The sequence below is a fragment of the Gymnogyps californianus genome, chromosome 1, assembly GCF_018139145.2.
Source record: "Gymnogyps californianus isolate 813 chromosome 1, ASM1813914v2, whole genome shotgun sequence".
Classification (NCBI taxonomy): domain Eukaryota; kingdom Metazoa; phylum Chordata; class Aves; order Accipitriformes; family Cathartidae; genus Gymnogyps; species Gymnogyps californianus.
The window spans coordinates 130,733,038-130,760,947 of NC_059471.1; the positions used below are offsets into that span (position 1 = coordinate 130,733,038).

The 27,910-nt window shown below is 40.6% G+C and overlaps 1 protein-coding gene across 2 annotated transcripts; it reads right to left on the reverse strand.

Moving 5' to 3' along the window:
* On the reverse strand, positions 1–27,257 carry SPICE1 (spindle and centriole associated protein 1). Of its 2 annotated transcripts, XM_050897594.1 has the most exons (17): positions 27,159–27,257; positions 26,506–26,553; positions 25,298–25,444; positions 20,495–20,597; positions 19,605–19,726; positions 17,885–17,982; positions 16,870–17,012; positions 16,500–16,640; positions 15,436–15,701; positions 11,366–11,497; positions 10,558–10,705; positions 8,020–8,244; positions 5,542–5,936; positions 4,045–4,216; positions 2,772–2,874; positions 2,374–2,461; positions 1–896 (listed from the first exon to the last, which is right to left on the reverse strand). In XM_050897594.1, the coding sequence occupies exons 1-17, from the start codon at positions 27,243–27,245 to the stop codon at positions 843–845; spliced, it is 2,472 nt and encodes an 823-aa protein (XP_050753551.1). In that variant the 5' UTR covers positions 27,246–27,257; the 3' UTR covers positions 1–842. The 2 variants fall into 2 exon arrangements, with proteins under 2 accessions (XP_050753551.1, XP_050753543.1); XM_050897586.1 differs by lacking the exons at positions 1–896; positions 2,374–2,461; positions 2,772–2,874 and having other exon boundaries at positions 4,155–4,219; positions 27,159–27,245.
* Between the last annotated feature and the right edge of the window lie 653 nt (positions 27,258–27,910).

The following is a 27,910-nucleotide window of genomic DNA, read 5'->3' on the forward strand; positions in this document are numbered from 1 at the left end:
TCCTAGATTTTATTGTTAATCATTAATAATAAAATGATGGCTACTTTAAAAAGTCAAATAAAAACAATATAAAAACATGGTCATTAGAGTATTATATACACACATAACAAAACAGCTTAATACAGTTGTACTTATATCACAGTTTTCTATTGTATCAAAGAGAGCATACTTTAGTACACAGCAAACAGAGATTCTGATTTCAACTTCAAATAGTCACTTTGTATTTACTATAAAAATACTAAACGAGATTTTTAAAAAGCAATCCTCAAGTCCAGATGTAATCCCTGATATGTTAACTGCACAGAAAACACAACTTTTAGGAGCCACTGTAAACCACAGAAGGAACAAATTTCTGATGCAAATTCTTATCCAGCAGGAACAGACTGGCTTCCTAATCTCCAGGTTGCTTTTGAACATAAGTACACTCCCTCATCTCAGTTTTTCTTGATTTTTTTTCATTCCCATATCTTGTGCGAATACATGCTCCAGAAAGTTTCACATGTAGTTTCTAAAACCTCTTGTCTTCAGCATATCTAACACAGATATCAGATGCTCATTTGTATTGCTACAACAGCCTGAGTTTACAGTCTTGTGAAAGATTTATTCTGTGAAAAGGCATAACGTCACAGCGGCGTGTCCAGTTCAGAAACTCATACCCAGGACTTCCTATAGTGCTCTGTATGGCACAAATACAATAACCATATGGACCTTTTTCTACTAATGGCACTGACGTGAAAGCACTTCAGAGTTAAACTGTACATCTGGAGAGGGGAACTATTGTGATCTAATTGCGGTTCATAAAAAAAAATTAAAAAAAGTATCGGACTTGAGAGCAGCTTCCTTTACATAACATGCATTGACAACGCAAACCAGCCTTCTTCTTTTTGCTTTTCCACCTGCAAAAGAAGAAACCAGTTGAAATTCATACATCATAAATTTCCCACAGATTTGCTAGTTAGTGCTGGCTTGTGTAGGATTAGTACATATCAGTTCACTGATACGTAGCAATTGTCTGCCATCGGCACCACGGAGGGAGTCATACCACCTACTTTAGGCACCTAGTTTAAGCCACACCTACCTTAAGTATTCCAAAGTTCCCCTCTGGGGATATATACTTTGCTGCCATGATAGGGAGTCTTGGACCCTAATTTGTTTCTCTTTATGACTCCTAATTTAGGTTATTTTGGACATCAGGAAAGATGGTATTAATATCTCCTCATGGTTGCTCTCAAGCATATAAACAGATCTATGACTGGTTTACCAGACTGTACTACTGCCTGGAGTTCCCCATGAAAGCATCTCGCTGTAGTCTATTGTTGTGGTTTAACCCCAGCCAGCAACTAAGCATCACGCAGCTGCTCACCCCTCCCCACTCCCAGTGGGATGGGGAGGAGGATCAGGAAAAAAAAGTAAGACTCGTGGGTTGAGATAAGAACAGTTTAATAAGTAAAATAAAATATACTACTAACAATAATAATAATAAAACTATAATAATAGTAATGAAAAGGAATATAACAAAAAAAGAGAGAAATAACACCCAAGAAAAGACAAGTGATGCACAATGCAATTGCTCACCACCCACTGATCGATGCCCGAGCAACGATCCGCCCCTCCCAGCCAAATCCCCCCTGTTTATATACTGGGCATGACATTCCATGGTATGGAATATCCCTTTGGCTAGTTCGGGTCAGCTGTCCTGCCTATGCTCCCTCCCAGCTTCTTGTACATCTGCTTGCTGGCAGAGCATGGGAAACTGAAAAGTCCTTGGCTTAAGATAAGCGCTACTTAGCAACAACTAAAACATCAGAGTGTTATCAACATCATTCTCACACTAAATCCAAAACACAGCACTGTACCAGCTACTAAGAAGAAAATTAACTCTATTCCAGCCGAAACCAGGACATCTATTCTCTTTGCACATCAGGAATCAGAAATCTAGATTGGGGATTCTCCTTTGCATTTGGATTTATTTATCCTTCAGCACCTGACTTGTGCAACAGCCAGGTAAGAGCTCACTTGCCTCTTGTATGTGGCTCTACCAGTACATCATCATGATTACCTGAAATTCTCTGGAGCCACCAGTGAAAGACTGCCAGAGGTTCCCAGTTCTAACACATGAAGATGCCACAGCAGAAAATGTAGTTACAGGATTATTCACTTGTAAATAACAGCTCTGTGGCAGCAAACAACTAATGACACACTCAGGTCTCCCCTTACCAATTGTCCAGAATCCAAACTGCCATGAATCGATTACTATTAGCCTCGGCAGATTTAAGGTAGGACAGAGCTCTCTCTCCCCTTCTTTATCTGCCTTGCTTTTTCCTTATATGTAACTGCACTCAAACCTCCTGGCTGAAGATTTTTCAGTCTTACCTTTGGCCTTTGGCTGACAGGAGTTAATTTCACACTTTCTGACATGTCATTTAGGGGTGAACAAGGTTTGCTAGAGTCTCCTACAGACCTGTAGACATTCAAAATGAGATTGAAAAAGTAAAAAATGGAAGTGACTACTACTCAGATCCCGAGTTAGGACCCCTCATCTATAGTCTTCCACAACCCATGTCACAATGCAGGTATTTTAAATACAAACAATGGAAGCCTTGAAAAAGCTATTGGCCCTTTGTCCCATTTCCACAGACTTGAGTGTGATGAAGTCAGGGAAAGTCCATGAAGCCAAAGAAAAACGTGGCAATTTTTCCATTGTGTTCAAGTTCTGCTGCACAGGCAACCAAGACACTACAAAAATGAAATAGTAAAGGGTTAACTTTTACCTTCTTATACTGGTCATACTAGCAGGGGAAACACTATCTTCTTTAGAACTGTCCATAGCAACTGCCCCAGGAACAGACACTTCAATTATCCTCCTTGCATTTTCTAGGCAATAAATAATAGCTTGATTCTGATGAGAACACAGCAACATTGCACAACATTCATTTCATTTTCCCACTTTTTGAGGGGCATCACATAACTTCACAATTGCATAGAATATACAGATCAGACATAAAACATCAACCCCATACCTACTCTCTGAAAATGACAGATATTGAAAGCAGATACTCAGAGCAACTATAGACAATGTGCACAGATATAGAAAGATTCTTCCATGGATAAACCTTCTGTTTTTTGGCAGAGGCTTAGAGACTTCCAGTTTCTCTACTTTGTTGCTTTAAGATTTTACTTATTGTGCTGAATTTATGTTACAACAGCTGTAGAAGTGTTAAAAGTGTTACGATACCACTGCATGAGTCATTGCATATGCACCTGCATGCATATGCACACACACGTGGTCTCTCCTCCCCCTCAAGTCCTTCCCTTTGTACATCCTCTGTGGTTTAGGAAGGGGGAAAGGGTGCGTGTCCTAGACAGAGCATGTGTACGTGCTCACACACAGTTCTGCCTGTAATTACAATAACTCCATGAAAAGATAAAACAGCCCTCACCTGCTGGAAAGTATTTTTGTTTATAGTTACACATGGCAGCTAATCTATGAATCTTGAATCAGCAAGAATATTCCCTTCGCTAATTTACCTCTTCAGATGACTGGAAGCTCCAGTTATTTCTTTCTGTTAGCACTGGCAGTAACTCAGCAAGGTAGTCTGATGGAAAGAGCACCCAAAAGACCAAAAACTAAAATGTGGTTGAGAATTGGATTACCACTCTGCCATGATTTTTAGAAACCTGATGTAAATATTTAGTCTCTTTATAAAAGATTCTCCAGCAGAGAGGACTGATTAAAAAGCCTAGTTCTGCCCATCAGTGACCATGTAGCAGAACTGTTCTGCAGACAAGGACATAGCAAAGAACATATTTACCATGAAGCATGATATTTGCGGCAGACTAATTACTAAGAAACTAACTTCAGGAGAAGTTTAGCTGATATATTTTTAGCTCTCTGAAGTAAGGAGTGTTTGTACCACACAGTCATTAACAGCAAATGTACTGCTGACCACAACTGCTGATCCAATCAGATAAGGACAGAGAACTCCCAAAAGGAGAATAACATTGTCTTACTAGTTTTTGTTTCTCCTGAAGCTGGGTACTTACCAGTATAATTTAGGGATGGGGGCAGAACAGGAGATATCATTGGAGGGACCGCATCAGCAGCGGCTAATTTCTGCTGGTCTATTAGCTGCAACAGTTTATCACGTGCTTCTGCACTCTGACGATTCAGCTCTGCTATTCTTTCCTCCAAGCTCTTCGATACCACAAGATGAGTCTACTTGGATAATTGGATAATTACTTCCAATTAAAAACTTACAATTTGCACCTTCAGGGAGAGCATGCAATGTATTTCAAGTACTTCTATGCATTTAAGTTTCAAACTGAAAGTAAACATAATTATATAGCACCTCCTGTGAAAAATCTTATTTTGTCCCTTTCACTGTCCTCTATCTAGGTCCTTAATTGACTAAACACAACAATATTTTAAATCGGTCTTCCTACAAATAGGAAAAAACAGCTATTGTCTGTATCATTAAAAAAAAAAAAGAAAAAAGAAAACCCCCAACCATACAGCAATTAACCATAATTAAGAAAATGTTTAATCAGAGAGATACATATTCAGGATGGTGTGGGGAAGCAAAAGCAGATTTCTAGCAGAAGTATCCTGGAACTCGTCTTTAAACCATGTTTTCATCCACTTTGACCCCTTCCCCTCCCCCTCCAGTAATTGCTTCCACAAAAACAACACTTAAAGTTCGCATCGTCTTGTACAACTAAATGACTAAATATTACACAACATAATACAATGTGGAAAGCGACAACACTCTCAGCCTACATTTACATGAGGAAATTTAAAATCTTTAGGATCCTTAATTGAACAGTAATTCAGCCACTGTGATGGAACAAAAATAAAGACAGTAGCAAGGGCAGGGATTAGGCATTTCTGTGATGTTAACTCCACTCACTGGGGTGCCACTGAATAGCTGCTTAGTTGCAGATTAAAGGTTTTCTATGTGAACCGGAGACTTCAAGTTCTCTCTTTCCCAAAGATTTTGGGATTTTCACCACACAGCAGGACTGACAAGACCCAACTAGTACATACACTGTACTCAAGTATTTGCAAAAGATGTATTTGCACCAACTTTAATCTCATGGGCTTTTGGGTCACAGTAGCAGAAGAGATGTATGGCATGGATTTAAATACGTATTTTACAAGCTTGACAAGAACCTGTGGGTTGGTGCAGTGCTCTCACTGTTAATATTACTCAAGATACAAGAGATATGCCTGATCATGTTGCAATCACACCTCTCTCTTTGCAGCATAACCTTATCCTACGCTTATAAGTGTGCTGCACGCTTGGGGCTTTTCAGCACCCGTATACAACATAGGCCCAATATGAGAAACTACTGTTGAGCTCCTTAGGGAATGATAAAAATCAAAGTCTCCAAGCAAATGAATGAAAAGAGTATTCGTTTTTCTACTCTTTTCCTTAAAACAACTGACAACAGGGAAGAAACAGTCTTAAAGCATCAGTAAGCTATGGGAAAGCAGATCAGCAGAAAGGGGAATCCAGCCTTCCTTTTCTGTTAAATTCTCACCTGTCCTTGCGAAGAGTCTGGACTAGGATTTGCATTTCGTATTGGGTCTGGCTGATGTAGGCAGTCACTTGTGTCTTCAGAGAAGTCTCTGAATTTGCTCAGTTGAGCTTTAATTAGAGAGTTCTGCCGCGTGAGCTCAGCTATCTGTCCCAGCAGATCACCGTTTTGAAATAACTCTTCAGCTGTGCTATTTTTTCTAGTGTCACCTGGGCAGGACAGACTGATTTCCTTGTGGGAACTCTCCAAGTCTTTGTCTGCAGGAGGAATTGGTTGCCTTTGAGAGATGAGACAGTTTTCCTCACTTGTGCTCTGTGTTCTCAGGGAGGAAGGTGAGCTCCTTTCCTTGCATGGTTCTCTTTCGGTGTTTTCAGGAGACTGAGAAATGGCTGTAAACACTACAAACAAGAAATAAAGGAACAGTAGAGGAAAGAGACATGTGATCCTCATCAAGGAAACTAACAGTGACTTTATTGCATCAGGCTAGTAATAATCAAGCAGGAACTTGAATTGTAACATCCAGCCTGAATGGTGTTATGTTACTGATCAAAATCACTCTATGCAAGATCCTGCTGCAAGAACTCACCAGGTTTAATATTTCCTATTGCGAAGAGTCTTACATTTTAATGATTTAATTAGAGATTGAGAGAGAAGTCAGAGAGAAGATGACAAACTGTTTTGAATTTCTTAGCTGATTGATCAAACACTACTTCTTAAGTTAGTCCTCCACTTTCCAAAATCCAGTTACCTTACCTAATAAACTGTAAGTTTGCATGTCAGCTCTGATATTTATACTGAGTTGGTAACAAAACTTTTAAAAGAATAAAACAAAATAATACAAGACTTTTGGCATAATAATAAGCCAGCTATTTACTCAGCCCCTAAGAAAGGGGAAGCACTCTGGCCAACAAAAGTAGTTAGGTATTTTTTGTGGTCATCATTAGCAAACAGATAACACACCACATATACATGACCAAATATGTTACAGCACTGTCAGCTGCTACATGTTAAGTCCAAGTCCCAGATTTTCTATGCTTTACATACCAAATAGCCCATTCCTTCCCAAGTTTCAGCTTTTGCTGCTTGAGCAGAGCATGACATTTAAAAATTTACACACAAATCTGTTTTATGAATCATTTTTCATAAAGAAACATTCAAGAAGTTTAACACTTGTTGAGCCATTTAGCATCCTTAACAGTCTTAAAAGGGTAACAATACATTTCTCTTAGAGCTAAACTGTACTGAATACAGTTTTATATTCTTGTTTCAAATGACAGACAACATCTGACAGTTCTCAATGGGACTGAAACCAGATGTTGCTCTTTGCAGAACACTACCTTTAGTTCATTTCCTCCTGATTTATTTTGTGCCTCCTCACAGCACAGCAGCCCACCAAAAGGTTGAACTAGATACAAACTTCCAATTGCCCTGCCACCTCCTTAAAAATCAAAAGGACTTTTGGGTTTTCTGGCTTGGAAAAGACTTACAAAGCAACACAGCTGAAAGGGGGGCGGGAAAGGAGGAGGGAAGGCACAAAACCCCACTACTGTGCCCTATTTCCTGTCAGCAACCATCAAGCTAGTCATAGACGTAATTATCTGCCTCTCAACAACAGAGGGTTACAGGGGCCTAGCACATTCAGTAAAACGCATGTGGTTACAATGACAGTTGCAGGAGGAAACAGCTAATTTTGAGAGTCACAAAGGGTCCTCCCTTCTGCTCACTTCATTAAGTTTAAACGAGAAATACCTTCCCTAATCACTCCTGATGAACTTTCTTCCTCCCAACAACCAGAACTGAGCTACCGACCTGTAAAACTCCTGAAGCCTATGGATACTGACACAAGACTGAGTTAATCTGGTTATCCGGCACCACATAATTTCACCCAAAACTTCTTCAGCCACTTCCTGTGTATTGAATGAAATCCGTATCGAAACCTGCTCCCAAAGCTTTTAAGAAAAATCTCTGCTGGGAAGATTGGCTCAAAGCAAGAGTACGCAGCCTACAGACATCCTGGTTTGTCTGCAGCATGGGCTGTGGAGGTACTGAATTTCCAGTCTTCAGTGGTCCCACCATGAAAGGTGATGGAGGCTGGATTACAACATCAGCAGATGGAGATCTGAGATGATGTGCTGTACGTCATAGACAAATTGCTACAGCAAATCATACAGAAGTGACAATCAAAACCAGTACAAGATAAAAATGCCAATCTGGATTGCCACTGACAGGACCACAGACAGTAGATGGAGAACTGCAGGGGTCAGAAAGTCTAAAGGAAATCTAACAACAGGCATAGGAAGAAAAGAAGTGCATATCTGGGTGCTGAAGCAGCATATTGCAGCTATAGGGCCAAGGTGTCTAGGCATACAGATTAAAAGTTTTCATAGAAAATACATCTCCAAAGGTAATGTGAGCCTGGGAGATGGAAATAGTAACACACTACACAGACTCCCAAGTCTAATACAGCCAAAAAGATCTCACCGTTCTGGAAGGCAGACAATTCCTGACTGCTCTTCTGACGAGGGGGTGACAACAGAACAGCTGGCTGGAAGATGTGAGCTGGCAAGCTTCTACCAGCTCCCGTGCCACCTGAGGCACCTGGCCTCGGGGGAAACTTGAAAGGAGGTTCTTCCTGTGGGAATTTCAGCATACCTTCCCTGTTGCCTGCATCATCCCTAGGCTCAAAATAGCTCAAATCAGGTTTTTCTAAAGAAAGAGACAAAGCAGAGATACAATTTAAAAAAAAAAAGGGGGGGGGCGGGAATTAGCTTTAGTGCAACAGGGAAGATTCTCAATAACCCTTATGTTCAGGTATCTGAAAAGACAGACTAGAGTATGTTCCCCACACACTGCTAACTTCCTTCTGACCCCCAAGTGTAGACGACCTTCACTGGAGCATAACACAAATTTTCACTGGCCTTAAGAGCAAGAACAACTATTGTATGTAGCCTCACAATTTCAGGATACTAGTAAGAGATCTGTTTGTAGCTCATACACAAGACTTACAGACGCGTGACTTGTGAGGAATAGGTATTTCAGTGAGCAGCATTTGGTAATATTCTCTTGAGAAAAGCAGACCTATGCACTTGTCCTAACGAACCAATATTATAAATTTGATGGCAACAATGGTGGAATGGAAAACAACTCAAAGCTTTTTTGAGCTCTCTGATGATCTTTTTATGACTTAATTCCAAGCAGACATCTCTTCAGTTAAAAAAAAAAAAGTTATTCTTCTGTCTTTAACTAGCTTGTGTCTACATTGCCATCTATTTTGAACATACCAGGGAGGCACAAAATGAATAGCATGAAATCAAAGTTGTAGCTAGCTGTCAGACCACAGTAATTTTAATATGCTTACATCCACTGCTCCATCAGTGCCATCTTTGAATTCTCTCCTCACAATTTTGTTCAGGACATTTGTTCCCAAAAGAGAAGTTAGTGGAAAATTAAGCAGAAAATACTTGATCCCAAAATGCAAGAGATAAAAAGCACCCTTCAAAGGCAAAGAGCCAGAACAGGCTGTTCGCATAAGATACTGCTTGTGGTTCACACTACTGAGGTTCTGAGATTGAACTTAAAACCTGCCACCCACTATTCAGTGACCATGGCAAGAAATGAGAAAGATCTGCCTGCCCTGTTTCATTGTACAGAACTGCATTTCCAAAGTATCCTCCTCACATGCTATTTGTCACAATGATATGCCCCCCACTCCTCTCTCAGCCATTCTTGTCTCTCCAGAGAAGTCCTATGTTAACTAACACATGGTTTCTGTGCTAAAACTAGCTATCTCAAATGTTTCACATCCAGTCAGATGCCTTAAGGGTAGAAGAGATCTTCTGAAGGAGGAGGAAGAAATATTTTTGTAACTTTAGGAAGCTTTCCTCTCAGGAAGATGCCTTTTCCTGAGAAGAGAGACCAATAAGGAAAAAAGATTTGGAAATTCTAGTCTTGCAGAATTGTTGTATAGGAAGGTTTGGGGGTTTTTAGGGTTGTTTTTTTGAGGGGTGCTTTTCTGATTGTTTGGGGTTTATATTTTGGGGTAGGACTTTTTGTTTGCTTTTACAAAGCCTGGGTAAATCACAAAAGAGGGATCTGGTATGTGGCTTCTTCCTGAGAACCCCACAGAAACAGTCAGAAAGAAAGTTTTTGTCCACAAAAACAACATTTAACTAAGGAATACAAACAGCTCCAAGGAATCTTGGGATTCACAAGGAGTTAGTGATCTTGAGAGCAAAAATGATACATTTAGGCAACCAATAGGGGAAGACGGTTGGGAGGAAACTCCATGGTGAAAGAATGTAAAAAGTACACAGTGAATCACATTTGGTTAGTTTGGCCATCAATGCCACTGGCTTAACTTAGCCTGCGTCTATGTTATATATCACTCAACTGGTCATTCACCTCTGATACAAAGTCAGAAATACCAAGAAACAGATTTCTGCCTGGTTAGTTAACAGGCCTCAGCAGCTGCTGTTTCTGGTCAGCAGCGACCTCCAGTGTCTTATGGAAGAACCAATCTCATACTGTCAGGCTGCCTCCACAACAGAAAGGCAAGATCCTGATTCAGTTGGCTGGGTTTTTTTGGGTTTTTTTTTTTTAGGACCCTCAGAATAAACCTTTGTAAGCCATCTTAATGGGTGAAGGCTACTCCCCTCCCCTCTCCCCCTTTTTTTAATATAATATAATATAATATAATATAATATAATATAATATAATATAATATGTATCACTTAGAGCTCAAGCCCAGGACTTGACTAAAAGGTTAATCTTGAAGTCCTGATCCAGACAGAAGGATGCCAGTGGGGATGGAATACAACCTATAATATTGTTAAAAAATAATCTTTAGCAAACTGCTTGTGCTCACAGCAGAACCCATGGCATATGAACTTCCAGAAGTGAGATTCATGCTCACGCACGAGGTATTTATTCAAGTAGACATCTATTAAATCTCGAATTTTCCACTACAGGGATAAACTAGCCACAACTCCCATTTCATCCTTCACACATGCATGCACACACCTTGGCCATTCACTGGACCTTTGCTTGCAATTCCAAAATGGTTTGGACTTTGTTCTCTTCTAGGTTCTACCAAAGGGAGGCCTTTAAATGCTTGTGTGAGAGAGATCAGCTGTTCATCTGTTACCATCATGTACTGCTGAAGCTTCTTCTAATGGATGAAGGAAAAACAAAAGAGAGAGATACAGAAATCTGTATTCTAGCAACAGGAATTCGATTATATACCACAGGCAGCTCTGAGAAGAAATTTGGTCTCTTAATACCACTGCACGAATTTGTGGGATTCCACTGAGGTATTAAACATTAGTGTCTCCATGTTTCTCATTTATTTTCTCTCCTGCCTCAAAGAAATTCTTTGTTTTTCCCTTTTCCTAACTCATCGCCCTACTTCCTCTCCAATGCAGCTTTATTGTTTCATTCCCAAATGTAACCATTGAACAAATCTACCTTCACTGCAAACTGAAAAAAAGAAAAATGTAGTATTATATCTAGTCTACTCTGTTGTTCCAGTAGTGTTAACAGTATAGAAGCGTGGAGGCAGATGCTTAAACCTTTAGCTTGATGAAGTAAAGCTCAGTTTAATGGAACTAGCATTTTCTCAGGCTTTAAAGTTAAATACCATCCAGGAAGATAAAATGTTGACTCTCCAAACATTCCTCCCTGCCCCCAATGCCCGCTATTATCAATTTTATCATTTTCTTCCTGTTTATTGTTAAAATCTCCTGAACATATGACAATGCATCTCAGCACACATTTGCAACACAACTCAGTATTCCAACAAGTCATTCTGAGGGGGATGGGGGCTCAGTACCTGTATAGTAGTGTTTTCTTCCCTCACTAGAAGTACTTCTGCAGTCAGAGCATCAATCAGTTCTCTGTGTTCATTCAACATCTCCTCATGCTGCTGTCTCATCACCTCTTTCTCACGCAGCTGCATTTCACTCTAAAGAGGGAGAAAAAGTTAAAAAAGTACTATAACCAATACAGATTCATATTTGGAAACAGGAACGGGTCCATATCACATCACACTGTAGCAGCTCTTCCCCTTTTGCTAAATTGACTTCATTACTTTCACGACAAAATCCAATTTTCAGGGCTTGAGAACTGTCAGAGAGCTTACTGTTCCTTCTTTGTTACTCCAGAACACTATAGGGAATCCTATACATCCTTCTTCTTCTGCCTTTACAACTTTTACAGGCTGTAACTACAAGCATTGTCTCTTCGCACAGATACCATTTTGTAAGTCACTGAATCTCCACGCAGTAATCAAATAACTCCACGTGTGCTGATGCTTGTCAGTATCCTGTGCTACTTGTACCTATTCTTTAGTTTCCTTAATTCTTTAATGAAAACAAATTTGACTAAATAAAGGAGAAAGTAGTTGCTTTCTAATGTTTTTCCCTCAGAGAGAGAAAAAGTTCTAGAGGGTTTATTTTTTTTAAAGAAGACAAAAAGGTTTATTTGTGAAGTAATCTACTTGAGCATGAGCCAAAGACCTTACTGTAGAACCTCTTGCCCTCAAAAGATATTATCAATCTGTTATTTTAAGACAGACCACTGCAGTAGCCAGGCTTCCTGTACAAGACACAAAAGAGTCCCTTCCACCTCTAATGGGTAAATGGAATACAGGACTGACACTTTTTGGACCATTGTAGCTAAAAGAGCGGAGGCTGCAAAGTCACATAAACACACCAGAATTAGCAGATGGAGCCCCTCCCCAGATGGTTGCCTGCATTTACTCAAACGAATCCCTGAATAAGAGAAACACATCCCATCTCCAAAACACAAGAGATCCTGAAAAGCAATTGGGGTACTCTTTTCTGCTGCCAGACAAAATTAGAGCATGAGCTGCCCATAACATACCGTAGAATATTTTCTGCTGGCATTGGGACCAGAAGTGAAAAACCACCAAGGAAGAAGTGTTAAGACGCAACAGCTCTGCAGCCACATAAAGTGAATGAATAAATAAATAATTTTGAGAATAAACCTCAGATACTGTCACTAGCCACAAAAACAGGCAGATATACCTCCTTTAAGCATATCAGAGACAAGCCATCCATTTTCTGGTTCTCTTCCACCTAGAGAGAACAGCTTTTCTGTATTGATCCAAGTGAAGCAGGCTGGCACAGAAAATGGAAAAAACGTAGACATTCCTATCTTTTTAGAAATCAAAGACAGCACAAAATAAGAACTTTAACCCTGGTAGCAGTGATGAAGCCTACTGATACCTTAGATCATCTGGATGAGCTATTGTATCTACTGATCCTACATAGCGTTAACCTAGTCTTGGAGGAAAAGCTTCCAAGCAGCTATGTGTCGTACATTTATGCATGGGGAGAGCATCAGGGTTAACAGCTGTATACATCCATTCCTACCATCAGGTAGGATGTGGGTCTGGTATACCCTGAAAGAAGAGTCTTCATTCCAGCCCATTGCCAGGTGTACCTCTAATCTCGTAAGCTTTATTTTAACACTGCATCAGAATATGCAGAAGCAGACATAGAGAACATAGCAACACAGATTAATGTAGTATGCATATACTCTAACTTTTTGCCCTGCAAGTCTGGCAAAGAAATAGCGTTCTTAGTAGAATGGGGAAAAAAAATTAATTCTAGCATTTGGCAGATGACACTGAAATTCATTTAGGAACCAAGTCAGGTTCATCCACTTCCCTTTAAGAATTTCTTATAGCTTGGCAAACATTTCAGAAGTTTCTTTTTCCCCTTCTGTCTAGTCTCTCCTATATTCACTAGCTTCTTTCATGAAAGATTCAGTAATTCAAGTTTCTCTTCCTACTTTTTCTATATAATTTTGAGAATAAATTAAGCAACATCCTTGATTGTAACTCATCTGCATTCAGCTTTTCTGCAGCAAAGCTGGAAAATATTTTTTTCTCCCCAGAAGAAGAAGGAAATCTTTCTAGAAGCTTCAAAACCTCTTGAAGACTGGTTGTTTACCTGAAATGAGAGGCTTTTTAAATATCTGCTGCAAAGTCACTTTCTTGAAATGCATTGCCAGCTATAATTCAGGCATTGGAACTTTGCTAACTCTCCTGGCTAGGCAAGACAGATGGTGCACATGAGCACTTGATTTATTCCTAGCATCACAGGGACCAGGTTTTAGGAAATACTCAGACAAGCTGTGCTTCTTCCCAGTGAATTCTCAAATTCTAATTGTAATTAAAGCTCCATGAAAAGGGGAAAAGTCAGTGAAGATTATGGATGCATACTGTCTACCTCGAGCAACTCTGAATATGATTAACCACACTTTGTAGCTTGAGCGACTTCTGCATATTTCTATTCATGAATTTAGGTAGTAAATCTAGAAAAGTTGCAGACAATTCTGCAAGCAACAATCAACTCCTGGAAGGAAGGAATGGTAACACGTCTATTAAAGTAGAAACAACATCACAGAGGTACTCAGTAAAAATTGGGAATACAACTAAGAGTCAGCATACATCTTTCAAAATAAGTAGTTTCCTTAAACACACAGACTCCTTGGCCTTCTGTCTGAATAGGATAAAAGCTCTTAAGATACATTGAATGTTACACTCATAAAGTAGCAACTAAGAAAGAAAAAAAATGACAAAGAAAATCTGGAGCAGTTTTGGAGGAAGACTGAGGGTCAAGAATAATTCATTCTGTGGAACACAAATTAAAGACAATCTAAATAGGGTTATAACTGCAATTATATTTATAATATGAATTTGATGCTATTAAATTGATGTTTTCCTAATAAATGGAGAACATTCTATTGGAAGTCCAGAAGATCCTTCCCCATAACTGCAAAAGAACCAAATTTAATACCCTGCTTTGGTATTACAACTTTAACAGAGAACAAGCATTCTTGACTTCTAAAACATAAGATCTCCTCAGCCAAAGTCCATCTTCTGATGGTAGTGGTTCTTCATTCTTGAATTGATTATTTCACATTTGCTTCCAAGGCAGGTCTTAATCAAAGTAAATTCTTCCACATAGATTAAATACAGGGTAATACAAGGAATAAATTGTTATACATCCAGACAGAAAAAAGTAATTAAAATTTTAAAATAAGGTGGTTTGGGTTCCCCCCCCCCCAATTATTATACACTCTGAAGAGGAACCAAAATAGGACAGTTCCACATTCATTAGGAATCTATTGCCTTTGCTATGAAATAGAGCATTGGGATTTAGATAACATATTCTGCTGCATCTATTAAGAGTGCAGGAACTGCCATAATCTGGTTCAAAATTTCACACAGGCCCAATGAAACTGTGAGCCACTGCTGCATCTTGAATAGCTCTGGGTTAGAGATGAAATAAAACACACTTTTTTTTTTTTTCTTTTTTTAAAAAGAAGTTCTACATGGCTTACAGGTAGTCTTCTTTATGGAATTCCATTGATCCCCAGCTGTGCACTGCTATAGTGAGCACTTCAGGTCATTCTTGCTTAAGGTGAAGTTGCTGCTATGGATAGAAAAAGCAAGCTAAGAAATCCCCCAAAGAAAATTAGGAATTTGGGTCCACTGCTTTAGTGACAATAGCATTGCCTTTGGGAGGCAAAGGAAGAAAAAGCATTTGTAAACAAGGCTGTAGTTAATACCCTGCTACAACTCTGAACATATTTAAATAACAAATTTTAAATTATTTCAATGGGTATTTTCTGCTAATAGTCACTGAGAGACTTTCACTGCAGTCAACTCCTCCCTTTTCACTAGGGATACCTGTTTCTAACAAACTAAAAGTTTTAACTCCTAATTGCATGCAATCCAAATCATAAGCAATGATAATCAGACTTCAAAGTAAACTGATTGGGAGCCAGGCAAGACCAAAGTTCACATCTGTAAAGTAACTCTACACCCTTTTTCACTCACTCTACAGAGGCAATTCAAAGTCTTCTCACCTCTTTGAGGTAGCGCATCAAACGACATAGAGCGTTCACCAGTGACAAGGTAAACCCAGTGAGGCCTTCACTTCTCTCAGTTTTTTGAACCTCACGACCTGTACATCGCTCATATTCCTCCAATTCATGCTCCACTTCATGTATCATGTGGTTGAGAACATCTAGGCTGGATTTGTTGTCCCTCCGAAGGTCAATGGGGATTGAATTAGCTGGAGAATCATCTCTCCTCTGTCTTGCAGAGTTCTGCGCAGCTTGTTTTCTTTTCACTGGGGGTGGTGGAAAAGTGTCATTGGAATTTCAACTTGTATAGAAAGTTTTGCAGTACCAATGAAATTACATTGTTTACTGAAGTAAATCAAAGGAGAGGCCCTCTCTTGCTGAGCTGAAATGGACCATCAAAGAACGTCCCCAGTCATTCCAGTTATTTTCAGATCATCAAAAACCACATTTTCTGCCACCACATTAGTACCTCTCAAGTATGATTGTTTGGTGCTTTTATCTTAGATACCTGTTTATACTTTCCTCCTTCTCAGTTAAAAGCATGGAAACAGTTTGCCAGTGAACAGCCAGTGAAAAATATTAGGTGCTTTCAGATCTCATATTTAGTGAGCAACTCTCTCACAACAATCCTTTCATGTTACAGTTTGTATCTGATGTCAGTCCCCACGTACAGATGTGTGTAGAATATGGGGACTGAAATGCATCATAAGTCTGTGCAGCATAGAATAGAAAGCTATATCAGAAATAGAAAAGCCCTGCACAGGAGAGAACTCCATGGCTAGCAAGGTAACGGGTAGCATCAAAGGGCCATATTTATGGTTCCCAGATTCCTGTGGACTTTGCTTTGCCAATGAACGTGCAGAATACAGGGGAATACACTACACAAGGGGCTGTGGAATGTCCATCCTTAGAGATGCTCAAGACCTGGCTGGACAAGGCCCCCCCCAATCAAACTTTGGAGTTAGCCCTGCGACGACTTCCAAAGATCCCTTTCAACCTACATTTTCTTATGATATTGAGGACCTTGGTCAAAGGGAGGTATGTGATTTTTAAAAGTACTAAACCTTTTGCTGCAATTTGCTTTTGTTTCCTTGAGTTCGGGTTCAGCACTTGTCTCACAGTGTAAGTGGAGTCTACAGTCTCTTCTTCATCTTCATTCTGAAGTCTTGAATGGATTCTCTTGACTACATTGGTAGCATTGAGGGCTGATTTAAACAAAACAAAAAACACACACATGAAATATTTCGGGTATGTTCTTAATAGTAACATGTTATAAAGTAATTTTATTAGAAGAGCTGGCTTTTTAGTCTGGAAATTCATCTGAGCCAAATCAGCACGTCTCTGTCTCCCACCCCCACCCAGAAAAGGAATTCCAGACAGGATCCTGTGAACAGCCTAACAACCCTTGAGAGGCTGTGATTTGGCAAGTCCAACCTGGCTGATCCAATGATGGAGAAACAGTTGTTGGAGTCAAAGGCACATTTGATTCCTGTGATAAGGTAGTTTTTCTCATATCCTTTTCAGCCCACAACTGAGAATTCACCAAGGAATCATCTTCTCTCAATAACCGAAGTAGCCTACATTCAAAACAAGCATAACAGCGATAGGAAAATAGCATGATTCTAGATTATCTGTACAGTCTAGAAAGAGCTTTTTAAAATATCTGTAATTGCTCAGGTGAGTTCCCTGCTCACATTCATTCCCAGTCTGAATGTTACAACACAGGGTTTCCCTAGAATTCTGAGGTCAGGAAAGGGGGGCGGGGGGGAAACAGAAAAAGTAACTTAACTATTCCCATGTGTCCTGGTTTCGGCTGGGATAGAGTTAATTTTCTTCTTAGTAGCTGGTACAGTGCTGTGTTTTGGATTTAGTGTGAGAATAATATTGATAACACACTGATGTTTTAGTTGTTGCTAAGTAGTGCTTATCCTATGTCACGGATTTTTCAGTTTCCCATGCTCTGCCAGCAAGCAGGTGTACAAGAAGCTGGGAGGGAGCATAGCCGGGGCAGCTGACCCAAACTACCCAAAAGGATATTCCATACCATAGAACATGACGCTCAGTATATAAACAGAGGGGAGTTGGCCAGGAGGGGCGGCTCGGGTATCGGTCAGCAGGTGGTGAACAACTGCATCGTGCATCACTTGTCTTTTCTTGGGGTTTTTTGGTTTTTTTTTGGTTATATTCCTTTGCATTACAATTATTATTATTATTATTAGTTAGTATTATATTTTATTTTACTTTAGTTATTAAACTGCTCTTATCTCAACCCATGAATTTTACTTTTTTTTCCCCGATCCTCCTCCCCATCCCACTGGGAGGGGGGAGGGGCTTCGTGGTGCTTAGTTGCTGGCTGGGGTCAAACCACAACACCATGCAACATCCTTTTAACTCCGCTTATTTCCAGTGTTAAGAAGGTGGAAATCTGAATGGATATATTTGTACTGACCTGTCAGAATTGATACTGGATTTGAAATTCAGAGAGTCATGGTGTCCATCTTCTGATCGATAGATTGATAATCCTTCCTCTTCCACTTCATTAAGAGCCTTTTTAGGAGACAACAAAGAAAACAAAAGGGACTTCAGAGCAATTTCAATTTGTCTTTAGCAAGAAGTTAGAGACCAATTTTCTGAAATTGTTTCAAGAAAAAAACAAAAACATTTGTTTCAATCTCTATCTCCAAAATAAAATTAAAAAAAAAAAGAAAGAAAGAAAAACACAAACCTCTGTGGGAAGAGTTTTGGGGGACTTTAGTACCTAAGAAATACTGACACTGACAATTGTCTCTGAAAATAACACAGCAAGTGATTAATTCAATATCCAATGTTTTATTTGGATGATTTATATTAAATAAGAAAGACCACACACACTGTAGGATAAAAAAAGTTTTAAAGACTGCACCAAAACAAATACAGAGATAGAGCAAGCAGAAGATGGAAAAAGCAACCTAAATTATAGCATTTCTAGAATTTCAGCTGTTTGACATTACAAGCTAAACAACCTTGTAATGAGATCTACAAAATTACATTTATATTCTATGTGTAAAATGCAACCAGAACAAAATACAATCCTACATACCACATTCATAGCAAAACTTAAGCAATCAAATTTGGAATTAGGGTTCCTCAAACTATCAGGTTTCTGTGCTTCTGGGTAGGCTTCACTAGATAGCCTTTAACTATGATTTTCATAGGCACATAAGGGAAAGAAAATCTCACAGAAGCTCAGCAGACAACTATCAGTACGCATTTCTTTTAAAAATTCAAGCCTATCCTGCAGCATGCATCCAGTGATACGGCTTACAAAGATGCTACAGTTAACTCCTCATATGAAAAAAACCCAAAAAACAAATATCACATAGAAATACATGACAGAGCAGTACTGCAACTCAAATTGCAGATATTTGTGCAAGATAGTAGGAAACAGGATTAGAGAACCATGAGAATATGACACCATCACTTTCACTCCCGCAGCCCTTTTGGTCTTCAGCAGTGAGCTACTTTCGGGGAGTGTCATACGCCTGTTCTCAAACCACAGTGAGCATTCCTGGTACAACCCATGTTATGAAAAGAAAACAGAACACAAAGGCAATCTAAATGAAGTTTTAAACAAATTTAAACAATATTTAAACTTTTTAAACAAATCTAGATAATTGTAAAAGAATGTCAAGTATTTAAAGTTAAACTTGTAGGACTAATCAAGGCTGTGCAGTTAACTGGGGTACATTTACATATGCGTTATCAGAAATGAATTGGAGCCCAACTGGCTATGTCCCCATATACGCAGACATAATTAGAAAATCAGAGGCATATTTCGATATGTAGCAATTAGTTAAGTGACACAAGAGTTGTTTTCTTAGTCTGTAATTACTTTGTTCTCTTGCTGATAATTCCAGAATTTAAAAGGGAGAGCACACCAATATGAGAGAGCTTCTATGAGATATGTTTGTTTCTCACATTCAAAGGTTAAGAAATCAAAAAATCATGATTCCCAGAGTCTCACAAAACAAACTCACCTCTATTTAACACCATTTTCTATGTATATTATCAACATGGTATACAATACACAAAAGACAAGTTTAGGTCTGCTTGGAAACTCTACCTTTGAATATTCTATTTTGTGCAAACAAAAAAGCCACAGGACATGCATGGAACAGAACACACATTACCTGAGAATCCATGACAGATTCACTAAGGATGGAAAGCTGAGTGGGAGGATCACATTTTTGTACAATGGGTCCTTGAGATGATTCTAGGTCACAGTTAGGAGCCATTGTTACATTAGGGAAACCTAGAGGAATCAGACAAAACAGGGAAGAACATAGAGGACTCGGTCTGTAGTATGTCACAGGACTTTGTACCAAAAAGCAAGTTCCCGTACTTTGCACAAAAAGGGTCACAGGGATGTACATCGCTTTAAACAACTACCAAAGGCCAACCACAGAGTTATCTTAATACATTCGGCCACGTACTAGGCTTTTGTCATTCTCACCGGTGTAAATACACTTGTGCAGAAGAGCATGCAGGATGAAACAGTCATTATAAGCAAAAGAGAATGGCAGCCTACAGAGAAAAGAACCTAAGTTTAAGATTTCACATGCAAACAGCCAGTCCTGCCTTCGAGCAGCCTAAGGAACCACAAACCAGGATAAGAAAAGGAAAAGCCTTGTTCACAAATTGCTGATAAATCTTCAACAATATCCAAGAGCAAGCAGTCAACCCATGTAGCAATGAGAATCACAACCAGTGGCTTGAACTGGTGCTTTGTATAGGCCAGTAGCTTGGCTGTGGAAATGGTGAGCATGAGGTGTTTCACAGTAAGTGATCCAAAATTCCACAATGGACCAATACAGTAGAATAACCGGCCATGGGTTGCTCTCCCCTGCCATGGGAGGTGTTATCCTCATCTGTGTTTCATCCAACATGAATAGGATCAATCGTACTATGTTAGACGATGAGATGAAAACAGTTAAAAAGAATACTTTGCAAAGCGAGACTATTTATGAAAAGCAAGGAGATAATCTTAAATGTACTACCACACATAAATGAGGTGGTCTACCTGTTCGCGTGCGAGGAGCATCCCCAAACAAGTCTTTTGCCACAGCCATAACCTGATCAGATCGGTCCAACACATCTTGCAAATGGTATTGATCAGACAGAATCTGAAAGTATAGTGTATAAGGAAATATTTCATACTGAACACACCGATTTTTCATTTGGTTTTTTGGAATTGTTCTTCTAAACGGTTAGCAAGAGAACAGCCAACAAGACAATGTTTGCAAAGTTGGTACTATGCAATTACATCCTAATTAAGATGGATCAGAAAACCATACTTCATTCTGAGTGACTAGAATTCACCTTGTTTTTTCTGAAAAATTAAACAGTTATTACTTCTGGGGCCCCCATCAGTGCCGAGTCTTTCTCTTTAGAGCCAATCCTCTCACTCCCTTCTTCTTCTCCCAGCCTGACACAAACAAGAAGCTGGGTGTTTACAACACATTCATCAAAACGAAGACATATATCTGGCAATTAAAAAAAATCAGTATGGATCCTCATATCATTTGATCTCAATGTTGTTGAGTCAAAGAACACTTACCTACATCTGACAGACACCCAAAAACTGCACTATTTGATTTGATCCAAACCAATTCAGGCAGAGTTGTTTCATTCAGCCTTGACTATTGAAAATCCTGCCCAAAAATTAAGCCACCTACCACCATAAAAGTTTCAACAGACATAAACACAACTGACTACATCTGGCATCAGAAGACATTTTGGGAATCTCCACACATTTCTCGCAAGGCACAGCTTCTGCATTCAAGGTCTCTCTCCCCCAGTATTTGAAGTCCGTCACTGGCACCACAACAGCTGCCTCCTAAGGAGGGAGGTCTTGGAGTGCAAAGCAAGAGGCATTCAGCTACTGTGAGCCGAATGGAGCTGACTGGGAACATGGCTTCATGGGCAGAATGCAATTCAAAACTCCTCCATGAGCTACGGTTTCATTCACACAGCTGGAAATGGCAAACTAGTAAAATTATATCCCACAACCTGGGAAGAAGGTAGTTATTCTTAAACACCTGAGAGGAGACCAGGTATGTGAGTGACCTCCATTCATCATGGTTAATCAAATTTAGCCAGAGAGACTCCAAGTACTTTAGAAAATCCCACAGAAAAGACAGGTTCATGTATGCCCTCCTACACAAAATGTGAGAACTGAGTGACAATTTTTGCTCCCCCAGGAATCATAAGAGGGACTGGTTTGCAGCAGTTTCAGACCACTACATGCTATTATCGCCACAGAGTTTCTTTCAGTGTCATTGGTAAGTTTGCTGGTTTATATTCAGCCTCATTCAAAAAATTCTAGGCAGCAGTATTTCACCTGGTTCCCCTCCCCCCCATTTTACTATGCTTTCTTATGTCAAGAAGTTTATATACCTATATATATATATAAGTATATATACCATATACCTAGTTTCCATGTCTTTCTAGTCTTTCGAGCCTGAATTACACTGCAGTATATTACACTTCTCCTCATAACCAATTTAGCAAATCAGTGAATATTCATCTTTCAATCATCTCACATATCTACTTTTCCAAGTGTGAAAACTGAATAGTGATTTGACACTAACTAAATCTAGTCTTTCCACTTAGCCATCTGATGTCAAAACAAGGCAGGTTTTTAGACAAAGTCATGTCAGATCTGCAGAAGGGGGGAAAAAAAAAAAAAGAAAAAAAGTTTACCTGTCCCAAAACACGATTCCTTTCCCTAATGCAATTAAAACTAAAGTGACATGTTTAATCAGACAAAAATTATCCTGATTAATTTGTTTTCACCCTCCCTACTAGATCTCTTTCAGCATCAACAGGTTCCTAAGCTTCTCCCTCCTGCTGAACATATTACGAACATTTTTAGAGCACTGCTCCCAAGGTAGATTAGCTCACATTTGCTTGTGATCACCAGAAAACAAAGTCATATCAACTTCTAACTCCTCTAGGCCCACCTACATGCCCTCGACAAATTCACTGAGTGCTGTACCTTGTCCCAGTTTAGTACCACCTATGAATTTCATCAAAATTCATCTTTCCTCCTGTTTCAGATCGTTACTACAGATAATTAAATGGGACTAATCCTAAAACCTCCCCACTAAGATAAGCCACCCACCACCCACCCTTCAGTGCAATACACTAATGTTATTTTAAAAATAAGTTGTTATAGGACCAATCAGTGTGGTACCTACACATTCACAATCCACAGTTACAGAGACAAACTCATATTATTTTTTCATTCAGATTTTTCGGCAGACAAATCCCCAAAAGATTAAAATTTTGCTCATCCACTTTATAACTTCTGCTCTTTTTCTCTTCAACCTACAACCACAAGAAAAAAAACACACTAGTAGCAGCGTCTTCCTAGTTTTAGTCTCCAAGTCTTTTGCAGTTGACTAGGATTCAAGGGAATCCTTAGGAAGCGACACTCTCACAGCAGTAAATACTGAAAAAATGTCACCAAAATAACAGAGACAAGGAGACAATCCACAGTAGTTGTGCTGTACTGGGACACATAGACTGAAGAGTCTTCCCAGTCACTCTGAACAACAGGACCTAGCAATTAACAAGGTTTAAGCTAGGGACAGGTGAAAATGGTGACTCTCCTCCATCTGTGGTGGTTTTTTTTTTTTTCCTATACACACAAGAAGATGCCAGTGTTTGAAACAGCAACAGCCAGATGGGTTTCATCTTGCCTGGCATAATCTCCTTTTGTCTTCCTATCTGGTAGCATCCTTTCTCTGACTCAGAAGTAGACATAGGATATGCTGAATAAAGTCATCTCTCAAATATGAAGGGGAAAGCCACTCAGGAGGAATTGAAATTTGTACGTTGTCATTTGAAATGGCAACAAATATGGAAGACTGTTTTCTAACCATGAGTTTCACATCTGCAAAATAACGGAGTCACATAATAGGTAGTCCAGCCAAATCTTAGACTGAGTAGTCTAATCTACCTTTGTGAGACATAATTTATTTCTGCATGGAAGTCTGTCCTGGTTTCAGCTGGGATAGAGTTAATTTTCTTCTTAGTAGCTGGTATAGTGCTGTGTTTTGGATTTAGTAGGAAAATAAAGTTGATGGTAACACACTGATGTTTTCAGTTGTTGCTAAACAGTGTTCATATTAAGTCAAGGATTTTTCAGCTTCTCATGCCCAGCCAGCAAGCAGGCTGGAGGGGCACAAGAAGCTGGGAGGGGACACAGCCAGGACAGCTGACCCAAACTGGCCAAAGGAATGTTCCATACCATATGATGTCATGCCCAGTATATAAACTGGGGGGAGTTGGCTGGGAAGGGTGGACCACTGCTCGGGAACTAACTGGGTATCAATCGGCGAGCGGTGAGCAATTGCATTGTGCATCACTTTTTTTTGTATATTCTAATTCTTTGAGTAGTATTATTGTCATTTTATTATCATTATCTTCCTTCCCTTCTGTCCTATTAACTGTCTTCATGTCAACCCACGAGTTGTTTTTTTTTCTATTCTCTCCTCCATCCCACTGGGTGGGGGGAGTGAGCAAGCCGCTGTGTGGTGCTCAGTTGCCAGCTGGGGTTAAACCACGACAAAGTCTTATTGAAACCAGCCTGCTATTACATTAGGGAAATTTGTATAAAAGTCCACAGCTTTTTTGAACACTCCACTAAAATGCACTTGGCAGAAACGTATGAAAGTAACAAAGGTCAAAATTAAAGTCCGAGGCTTGATTAGCACAATATCCTTAACACAAAAATTCTACTGTGACTGCAGAGTAACAGGTGTCAGATAGGAAACTAGAAGGTGATCTTCAATTCTAAGTACTTTCATTTGTTTCTGTCGATGCTTGAATGTTCTCAGAGATCAGAAGAAGACTTCTGAAAATTTACAAAAGACGAAACAGATGAGGTCTGTGATGGTTAATCCACTGCATACTTACAGGACTACTAAATCATGTTTATTTTAACTGCTAGGTGAACATTGTTCATCATCATTCTTTACCAACAAGAACAATTCTCAGATTGTCCAAGTGCTGATGAGGTCTGAAAGCTAATGACTATGTTTTGAGATTCGTTTTCGTAACGTATGGCAAGGAGTTGCCTGCCATGTGAAACAAAAGGATGTTTAGCACTGAAATCCCTTTTTGGACAGTGACAGCTACTGTCTCTGTTAGCTAAGCTTAGGTCTGCTGCTACAGTTCAATATTCAAAAGCAAATTAAACAATATCTTTTTAGTCAGAGTGCTTCAGAATCCCTAGAGAACAAGCTTTTCGATCCCCAGATGACAAGCTTGTCTGCTAGCAGCCACAGCTCCTCAACCTTTGTTGTGTCACTTTTCCTTCCAGACAAGCTCTTCCTTACGAACTTCTTGCCTCACCCTTTCAGCCCCTATGACTCTGCATTTTCTCTGTTTAAATAAGCCATAGCAGATAAGGATGTCCCTCCCAGAAAGAGAAATGTTAACGCTTCCATCAAAGAAAAATACTAGGCAGGAGAAGGAAAAGGCAAGATAGCAATAAGAACACAAAGAATACACATACTTTTCACGACACACAGTTTAACTCTGCAAACAGTTCCTGTTCAGACGCAGAGGCCTGCAGAATTACAGAGGGCATAGCCAGGCAACAAGGATCAAATGCGCAACTGTATACATCAGTTAATATGTTAGACAGTCTATTCTAATCATTGTATGCACTCAACACAGAGGAGGGAAAGTGTACGCATATATGAAGTCAAATTATCCAACAAGAGGAGCAAATGTTGACCTATGTGCAAGAGCAGTTTTCCACTACTGCTGCAAATCATCTGCAGCAGGCTGAAAGTGCAGATTTAGCTCTCACCTCACGCATCAGAGTCAATTTCCTTTTCTCCAAGGAATCAGCAGCCAGTTGTTTTTGCTTCTTCCATTTTCTTTTCAGTGCTTTCTCTTGCAGTTCCAGATGCGCCAGTGCTTTGTTTTTTGATTTGTGTATTTCATGGCGACGCAGCTACGTAAACATGAAAGAAACCATTTCAAAATCAAGGGACAATCTAAAGCAAAATTTGCAGGGTAATGCTAACAAGCTCTTCTTGATTTTATCATTCATGCGCTGAATACTATTTATGTTAACTTCATGGTAGTACCAATGACAGCCTCCCAAACATCCAGAAGCGTAAAATGCCACCAGTACCAGCCAAATTTAAAGCAGCTCCAAAGGTGAACGGGGAAAATCTCACACTTTCCATCTGCCCTACAACACTGACTCAGCAAGAGTTTTCTCAGCTGTAAAGGGAGGAAAAAAAAATACACTACCACCTATAATAAGCATAAAAAGACATAATGCATTTTGCTGATTTAACACTGTCAGTCACCAGAGATATTCTCTCTCTTCTTCTAGAAGTGATATGTATATATAATTCAGTTTAAATACAAATTAAACATGTGAGGTGCTTGCTAAAGAGTCTGGAAGCTATCAAGCCAACCGTTCATAGAATCAAGTCTCTCTCTGCTATTGTGCCCATCTGTTCTAACTAACCTGTCAAAATTTGTAAGCAACAATAGCTCATACTGCCTATGCCATCCTGGTAATCAGTGCTACCAAGGAAAATGAAATGCAGTTCACATATTTTGTAATGAACAGGTTGTTCAGTATAAAGAAATTATGTTAAATCATTTAAATGAAAATTGAGTATCCTCAGAATTAGAGAGATTCCTAAAATAAAGCATGTCTTTCAGTCCTTCCAGCAGAGATGAGACTTAACTTCAACTCATCCACTGAGTTTTTATGTATTTATGTTTTTATGCTTTTATGATGGTACACAGTTTATTGAAATAAAAACTATGGCTACTGCTTCCCAATGGAAACAGAAAACTGAAAAACACCAACTGGGGGATGCATGAGATCATGAACAAAGAACGAACACTAAAGAGCCAATATTTTCAAAAGCTTAAAAAGGGAGATTAAACATTAGCAGAAAATATCCCCATAAGTATGGTAAACACTTATGTCAGATAACCAGCTAAATCTCCTTGCTACAGAGAAGGAGCAGTGATTGCTATTAAACTTACAATATCCTCAGGAGTTGCACGGTGGACTGTCAAATCATGGACGGTACTCTGCAAACAGGAATCGGAGAACACATCAAAAGCCAGAACTGAGGACGAACTGGAATCTTTTCATTAAAAAAACCCTCTAAATTACAATACAATTAGCATAAAACTATACAATGGTGCATTTTTATGGCATTGTAAAGCATTCCACCCTCAGTGAGGTAGGCAATCAGCAAAAATGATACCCCTATCAAGACTGGGCGCGCTCTTCAGCCTAAAGAGCGGGCTGCCAGCTGGGAGGCCTAACCTCAAGCACCACCAAGGAAGCAAGGGGGGGTCACGTCCACGCCACGCACACGCAACTCCCCGTCACCGTATCCCTCCCCGCCCAAATCCACACACAAATCCGGGTATCTCCAAACGTGAGCCTCGACAGAGGACGGTGACCTCTAGAGGCTCCCCCCAGCCGGCACGGAGACTCCCCGGCCGGTAAAAGGCCACAGCGCGACCTGCGTGTCACCCAGCAGAAGCTACCCCGCCGCCGGGCCCGCCTTGCTGCCCGCAAGCCGGAGGAGGAGGAGGAGGAGGAGGAGGAGGAGGAGCGGGAAGAGCCGCCGAGGCCGGAACAGGCCCGGGGCCCGGCTCGGCACCCGGGAGGGGGAAGCACTTACGTCCCAGTCCCGCCTAACGGCCGCCGCCGGCTTCCTGGGGCCCTTCCTGCCGGCGCCGCGGGGCCGCGGCCCTCGCAGCAGCGACATCGCCGGCCCCGCCGCGGAAAAGGGGGCGGAAGCGGCGCCGCGGCGGAGGCTCGAGCGGGCCGCGCGCGCCTCCGCCCACCCGCCGTTGCCATGGGGACGGAGCCGGTTTTGGTTTGGGTTTTTTTTTTTCCCCCCTCCCCCCTCCCTAAGGGGAGGAACGCGGCAACGGCTCTTCCCGCCCCGCGCGCCCCCGCCGGCCGCGGCTCCCCTCAGGGCATCCCAAATCATCACCGTCCTCCGCGGTGAATCCCGGTCCCCCCCCCACCCCCGCGGCCGAAACGTTCGCCCTGTTAACCCCCCTCTCATCCTCGCTCACCTGCACCTCACGCCACGTTCCCGCCGCCGTCGCCGCCTCCACGCGGGTAGGTATCGCCGGTGGCCTGCGGCTCCCTCTCTTCTAGGGTTTTCTGTGAGGAAGCAGCCTCTGCCCCTGCCCGCCCCCGGGCGACACCTCAGGGGTGCAGAGGGCCCCCCGCCCCCGAAGTAGGGCAGTGCCTTGACAACTCCAGCCTTGTGCGGAGGGGGCTCTTTATCCTCCACAGGGAAAATCCACATGAGCTGCTCCTAGCAATGTCACTCTACCATGTCTCCCACCTCTCACCTTAACTTGCCCTCTCACTCATTTCATTAATATCCCTCCTCGCTGCAAATACCCTCCCAAGCCA

Excerpts from the sequence above, each read along its gene's own strand:
- SPICE1 (XM_050897594.1), bottom strand. The coding sequence starts at position 27,245 with ATGTCGCTGCTGCGAGGGCCGCGGCCCCGCGGCGCCGGCAGGAAGGGC. Across the intron at positions 17,013-17,884 it reads TCCAGTATCAATTCTGACAG|GCTACTTCGGTTATTGAGAG; the intron begins GTCAGTACAAAT and ends TTTTGAATGTAG. Across the intron at positions 10,706-11,365 it reads AAGAAAACACTACTATACAG|AAGAAGCTTCAGCAGTACAT; the intron begins GTACTGAGCCCC and ends TTCATCCATTAG.